The sequence below is a fragment of the Dipodomys spectabilis genome, unplaced genomic scaffold, assembly GCF_019054845.1.
Source record: "Dipodomys spectabilis isolate Male_0828 unplaced genomic scaffold, ASM1905484v1 ptg000422l, whole genome shotgun sequence".
Lineage (NCBI taxonomy): Eukaryota > Metazoa > Chordata > Mammalia > Rodentia > Heteromyidae > Dipodomys > Dipodomys spectabilis.
In genome coordinates, this window is record NW_024871099.1 from 6381022 (window position 1) to 6387967 (window position 6946).

At 53.5% G+C, this 6946-nt stretch overlaps 2 protein-coding genes across 2 annotated transcripts; both read right to left on the bottom strand.

The window, feature by feature from the left end:
• Nucleotides 1-340: 340 nt before the first annotated feature.
• On the bottom strand, nt 341-799 carry Eid2b (EP300 interacting inhibitor of differentiation 2B). Its single transcript, XM_042667784.1, has one exon. The coding sequence runs from the start codon at nt 758-760 to the stop codon at nt 341-343; it is 420 nt and encodes a 139-aa protein (XP_042523718.1). The 5' UTR covers nt 761-799.
• A 4521-nt stretch (nt 800-5320) lies between these two features.
• On the bottom strand, nt 5321-6708 carry Eid2 (EP300 interacting inhibitor of differentiation 2). Its single transcript, XM_042668231.1, has one exon. It carries the CDS (start codon nt 6553-6555, stop codon nt 5776-5778), a length of 780 nt encoding a protein of 259 aa, XP_042524165.1. The 5' UTR covers nt 6556-6708; the 3' UTR covers nt 5321-5775.
• Nucleotides 6709-6946: the final 238 nt, after the last annotated feature.

The following is a 6946-nucleotide window of genomic DNA, read 5'->3' on the forward strand; positions in this document are numbered from 1 at the left end:
GGTAGGCAGTCCCGAGGGGAGGGAGGGATGGGCGGGTGGGGATGGGGGGGTGGATGGTGGTGGCGGGGAACCTCGTCCCGTCCTCCCACGTGCCCCCACACACTGCCCCTCCCCGCGCCAGCGTCACCAGACCCCGGCGGCGTCTTCCGATTGCTTTTTGTCTGCCCCCCCGCCCGCCCCACCCCCGGTGCGCTTTCCGCGCTGCGTCTTTCGCGTGTGCTTTTTTGCTCACCCCACTCCCTCCCCGCCCCCCACGCCCCCAGCCTCGATCGCGGCCTCTGACCCCCCCACCCCTCACCCCCCCGACCCTGGCGGCCACGCCCCCCCGCCCCGCGCCCGCTCAGTCCCCCAGGGGGCCGCGGGCGTGCTGGGCCGCCAGGGCCAGGGTGAAGGCAAGCGCGTCGGGGCGCAGCTCCGGGGGGTCCGCGTCGAAGGCCGCCTCCCGGGCCCGGCAGCCTTCCACGAACAGCCGTCGGCGTTCCTCGATGTCTCGCATGATGCGGACCGGGATCCTGGGCGAGTGGGTCAGGTAGTGGTGGAACATGCGCTCGCGGATGGCCAGCAGCCCGGGGGGGTCGTGCAGCGGCGGCGCCGACGCCTGGCCCGGGACCCGCCGGGATCGGGCCGCCTCGGCCAACAGAATCGCCTGCATCTCCCGAGCCAGAAACCGGCCGCTCGCTCCCGCGTCCAGCACCTCGCGGATGTCATCGTCCACGGCGCTCATCGCCGGGAGGCCGCGCCGTCCCCGCAGCTCGGACATGGTCGTCCCGTACCGCCCGGGCACCGCGCCGTGGTCTTAGGCAACGCACCAGCACTCGTGGAGCTCCTCTGGGCGCATGCGTGGAGGCTCGGAGCCCGCTAGGGCGCGATGCGCGTGCGTGGGGGGTTCGGCGCCCGCAGGGAAGCCACTGCGCATGCGTGAGTTGGTGCAGGTCTACGTGGTCCTCGAGCGTCCCCTAGCGTCTCCAGGTGCCACTACGTCTGCAACCCGAGTCTGAGTTCAGTATTCCGAGGGAGTGCCCTGTAAGATTTTGTTCCAGCTCGTTTTTTTTCCTTTTAGTGTGTGGAGGTCCTAAGGGCGCTGTCCCAGAGCTTCTTAGGTTCAAGGCTAGCGCTCTACTACTTGAGCCACAGCTCCACATGCAGTTTTTTGGTGGTTCCTTGGAGAGAGGAGTCTCATGTTCTTGCCCTATCTGGCTTCGAACCAAGATCCTCAGATCTCAGCCTCTTGAATAACTAGGATGACAGGCCTGAGCCACTAGGGCCCCACTTCCAACTCCCTTCTTAATGGCACTCTGCAGATTTTACATGTGCAAACTTGAAGCAACCCTTCAGTTGCCTTAAAAAAAAAACCAACGTGTTTATTATTATTATTATTATTCTTTGCTAGTCCTGGGGCATGGAATCAGGGCCTGGGCGCTGTCCTTCAGCTTCTTTTGCTCAAGGCTAGCACTCTACTACTTGAGCCACAGACCTTCTTTTTCTTTTTTTTTTGGTCGGCCGTGAGACCCGAACTCTAGACCTGGGTGCTGTCCCTCAGCTCTTCAGCACAAGGCTAGCTGAGCCACAGTACCACCTCCAGCTTTTTCTGCTTATGTGGTGCTGAGGAATCAAACCCAGGGCATGCAAGGCAAGCACTCTACCACTAAGCTACCTTCCCAGCCCCTGGCTTTTTCTATTTTCTGAGGTACAGAGAAATTGAACCAGGGCTTCATGTATGCTAGGCAAGCACTCTACCACTAAGCCACCTTCCCAGCCATTTCTTTTTTGGTCCAGTTGTGGGTCCTGAACTGTGGGCCTGGGCGCTGTCCCTCAGCTCTTCCATTCAAGGCTAGCGCTCTACCACTTGAGCCAAAGCGCCACTTCCAGCTTTTTTCTTTTTGTTTAGGTGGTGCTGAGGAATCGAACCCAGGACCTCATGCATGCAAGGCAAGCGCTCTGCCACTGAGCCACCTTCCCAACCCATCTTTAACATTTCTTGTGTGTGTGCATGTGTGTGCGTGCGTGCACATGTACTCCGGGCCTGAACAATATCCCTGAGCTCTTGTGTTCAATGCTAGGGCTCTACCACTTGAGCTACAACTCCATTTCAGGTTTGTTGGTGGTTAACTCAGATAATGGTATCACAGACTTGACTGTTTGAGTTGGCTTTGAACCTCAACCCTCAGATCTCAGCTTCTTGAGTAGGTAGGATTTCAGGCATGAGTAACCATTGCCTGGCTCAAGATAAATTTTGTTGTTGTTGTTAGTCAAGGGGACTGGACGCTGTCCCTGAGCTCTTTTGCTCAAGGCTAGCCTTCTGTCATTTTGAGCCACAGGTCCACTTCCAGTTTTCTGATTCATTGGAGATCAGAGTCTCATGGATGTTCTGCCAGGGCTGGCTTTGAACCATGATCCTCAGATCTCAACCTCCTGAGTAGTTAGTATTACAGGAGTGAGCCACGGGAGATTGAGATAATTTCTTAATGAAAATGCAACATATGGGCAGGGAAGGTGGATCAGTGGTAGAGCGCTTGCCTTGCATGTATGAGGCCCTGGGTTCGATTCCTCAGCACCACATAAGCACAAAAAAGCCAGAAGTGGCACTGTGGCTCAAGTAGTAGAGTGCTAGCCTTGAGCTGAAGAGTTGAGGGACAGCGCCCAGGCCCAGAGTTCAAGCCCCACAACAACAAAAACAACAACAAAAACAAAAGAAAATGCAACATATATAATCAGTTAATATAATTTGTCAACTTTTGTGAGTGAAAAAGAAATTTGGATTTGCTGGTATATACATCATAAGCAACAGGAACTATGGCTGAGTTCTGTCAAGAGCAGAGGACAAGGACTTCTGAACAGATGACTTAAAAAAAAAATATATATATATATATATATTTGGTGTCAGTCCTGAAGCTTGAACTCAGGTCCTGGATGCTGTCCCTGAGCTGCTTTGCTCAGGTTAGTGCTCTCCCACCTGAACCATAGGATCCACTTGCAGCTTTTTTGGCAGCTTAATGGAGTCTTTGCTGCCCAGGCTGTCTTTGAAGCAAAATTATAAAGATTAGGGCTGGGAAGGTGGCTCAGTGGTAGAGCGCTTGCCTTGCATGCCTGAGGCCCTGGGTTCGATTCCTCAGCACCACATAAGCAAAAAGAAAAAAGCTGGAAGTGGTGCTGTGGCTCAAGTGGTAGAGTGCTAGCCTTGAGCTGAAGAGCTAAGGGACAGTGCCCAGGCCCAGAGTTCAGGCCCCATGACCGGAACCCCCCTCCAAAAAATACAAAGATTACAAACTGAGTAAAAGAAATGAATAATCAAGGAGGAGGATTGGGTGAGTGGGGGGAGGCTGGGAAGGGATGGGAAGGGGAAACAAAGGAGGAGGCTACAATGCTTGATAAGAAATGTACTCATTATCTTGCCCATGTAATTGTAACCCCTCTGTACAGTATTTTCACAATAAAAAAATTTTAAAAAAGAAATGAATAATCAAAAAGTTCTGTATTTTATAGCAGGGTGCTGAGGGCTCACGCCTGTAATCCTAGCAACCCAGGAGACTGAGATCTAAGGATCACAGTTCAAAGCCAGTCCTTGCAGGAAAGTCCATGTGCTTCTTCTCTCCAATTAACTACTAAAAAGCTAGAAATGGAGCTGTGGCTCTAGTAGAGCAGGAGCACTGGAGCAAAAACAAAAGAAAACAAAAAACCTAAAGGACAGCATCTAGTCCTGAGTTCAAGCCCCAGAACTGGCACAAAACAAAAACACAAAAGAAAAAAATAATGTGTAGTTTTAGGGGCTGGGAAGATGGCTCAGTGGTAGAGCGCTTGCCTTGCATGCCTGAGGCCCTGGGTTCGATTCCTCAGCACCACATAAGCAAAAAGAAAAAAGCTGGAAGTGGTGCTGTGGCTCAAGTGGTCGAGTGCTAGCCTTGAGCTGAAGAGCTGAGGGACAGCGCCCAGGCCCAGAGTTCAGGCCCCAAGACCGGACCCCCTCCCCCCCACCAAAAAAAATGTGTAGTTTTAAAAACACAATGTATCGGCCTGGCGCAGGTGGCTCATGCCTGTAATCCTAGCTACTCATGAGGCAGAGATCTAAGGGTCACAGTTCAAAGCCAGCCTAGGCAGGAAAGGCCATGAGAGTTTATCTCCAGAAAACCTAGAAGTGGTGCTCTGACTCAAGTAAAGTACTAGTAAAGTACCAGTGTTGAGCTGAAGAGCTGAGGGACAGCGCCCAGGCCCAGAGTTCAAGCCCCTAGACTGACGAAAAACAAAACAAAACAAACCTACACAATTTATCATGTAACATGTACAACATATACTTATCATTTGAAATGCCTCAGGGAGCAGAAAATCAGTCTCACAGGACAAACTTGAAGTGACACAAGAGAACACAGACTTAAACATAGTCAAATTCTTCCCACTGCTTTGCAGTCCTACAGATACAGTTGCAATTTTATTTTTATTTTTTTCTGATCCTGGGCCTTGAACTATGGGTCTGGGTACTGTCTCTAAGCTACTTTTGCTCAAGGCTAGCACTCTACCCATTGAGCTACAGTGCCACTCCTGATTTTTTCTGATTAATTGGAGACGAGTCTCATGGACTTTACTGCCTAGGCTGGCTTCCATCCACGATCTTCAGATCTCAGCCTCCTGAGCAGTTAGGATTACAGGAGTGAGCCACTAGTGCTCACACCTGCAGTTGTAATTCTTCTTTTTCTTTTTCCTCTTTTTTTTTTTAGCCTGTCCAGGGGCTTGAACCCAGGGCACGGGCGCTGTCTTTGAGCTTCTTTGGCTCAAGCCACAGCACCACTTCCAGCCTTTTCTGAGTAGTTTACTAAGAGTCTCATGGATTTTCCTGCTTGGACTGGCTGTGAACGGAGATCCGCAGATCTCAGCCTCCTGAGTAACCAGGATTACAGGCATGAGCCACCAGCATCTGACTAGTTGTAATTCTTCCCCTCCCCCCAGTAGGTCATGGGGCTTGAACTCTGGGCCTGGATGCTGTCCCTGAGCTCTTCAGCTCAAGGCGAGTGCTCTACCACTTGAGCCACAGCGCCACTTTTGGTTTTCTGGCGGTTCATTGGAGGTAGGAGTCTCGAGGACTTTCCTACCTGGGCTGGCTTTGAACTGTGATCCTCAGATGGAAGTCTCCTGAGCAGCTAGGATTACAGGTGTGAGCCATTGCAAGTTGTAATTCATTATCATCACTATCTGGCTCTTCTTCATAGACGCTACTATTGGCAATTTTTCTTCATCCAAGGCTCAATTAAAACAACAACCAAAAACCCCTTTATTTTTCATGAAATCACATGGGGTGACCAAAACTTTTATTATTATTATTTTTCTTCATGAAGTCACATGGGGGGGGGGAGAGATCATTTTTATAACGCCAGGGAAAGGGGGAAAAAATCTAGAGCAAGCACAAACTCCTAGATCAATCACAAACTCAAAAGTCAACATTACAGGAGTTGTCCAGTGGTTTCAACATTATCTTTTTTTTCTACTCTTCAAATTTATTAGGATGATTATTTTATTTTGCAGGGCTGGGAATAGAACCCAGGGAGGAGGGGAGGGGAGGCCCTAGGGCCTGCCAGGTTACACTGCTCCACCGTTGCCTCTCCCCGCCCTCCCCCGCCCCCCCAAGCCCCTCTATTTCTTTTCTGATGTTGTTTTTCTCCAGCTGGGGCCCTCACTCTAGACTTAAAAAAAAAACAAACAACCAAAAGGAACACCAAAACCAAGTTGCAGGATGGATTTGACTTGAAAGCAGAGGTTTTCTCGGAGTGGTTGGTGGCGTCCCGGGAGCTACTCCCTATTGATAAACTTATCGCACCCAAGTTCTTCGATCAGGGGATTGATCACTTCGGAGGCGGTCAGGGCTATGGTAAACGTTAAAATGTCGAAGTCCACCCGCTGAGGATTTCGATGATACTCGGCATCGAACGCGGCCTCCCGGGCCCGGCACGCTTCCACAAATCTCCGCCGGCGTTCTTCCAGCTCCTGGATCCTGCCGGGAGCGATCGGGTAATTCTCCAGGTAATGGCGAAGGAACTGCTGGTAATTGATGCCTAGCACGCTAAGGGGGTGTCGGAGGCGGAGATAGGGCAGCGCAGCCAGCGCCCCGGCGTTCCCGGATCGAGACCGGGGTCTGCTCTCGGGAGCTTCTTCTTCCAATGGTTCCCCCAAAAGTCGAGCTACCTCGGCCATCCGGGCGTCCCTGGCCGCCGCCGCCGCCGCCGCCATCGGGCCGCCCCTGGCCGCCGCCACCGGGCCTCCTCCCCTAGCCTCCGCCATCCGGCCTTCCCGGGCCGTCACCATCCGGCCTCCCCTGGCCGCCGCCGCCACCGGGACCACCGGTCCATCCCTGGCCGCCGCCAGCGGCTCGTCCCTGGCCTCCGCCATCGGGCCTCCCCGGGCCTCCGCCATCGGGCCTCCCCGGTGCTCGTCAGGCTGCGCCGCGGCCGGCGCCCGCCTCCCGCCGCCTACCTCGGCTGGCGGGATGTCGCCGTCCCCGCTCGCTGCGCCCGTCGAGGGGACACCGCTGCTGCTGCTGCTGCTGCTGCTGTCGGCGGGCAGCTGGGACATCTTACGGGGCGCCGAGGGTCAATGACCAGACTCCCGGAATTAAAATTCGTTGTTTTGGAAAAAAATATATATAATATGGAATAACGTGGACAGGGGCGACGCCGTGCGTCCACGCGAGAGCGCGAACACGAGCGCAATGCGCACCGGGGAGGACGCCGCCAGCGCAGCCACGTGCGCAGGCGCAGAGCCGGCAGCCACGCCGAAGGGCCTCTGCGCACGCGCGGTCGCTATGGACGCTGACTGCGGTCGCTATGGAAGCCACCACCTAGCGGCTGGGAACGGTCATGCATCTGAAACAGCGGAACGGGGACTGGCCCGGGGGTTTTATTTTACATTCCGACCAGTTCAAGGTTTATTACTGAAATTTTAGTGGAATTGTTTTTTTCCCTAC

What these genes read in the sequence shown, in the direction of transcription:
- Eid2b (XM_042667784.1), bottom strand. Translation starts at nt 760, where the DNA reads ATGTCCGAGCTGCGGGGACGGCGCGGCCTCCCGGCGATGAGCGCCGTG.
- Eid2 (XM_042668231.1), bottom strand. Translation starts at nt 6,555, where the DNA reads ATGTCCCAGCTGCCCGCCGACAGCAGCAGCAGCAGCAGCAGCAGCGGT.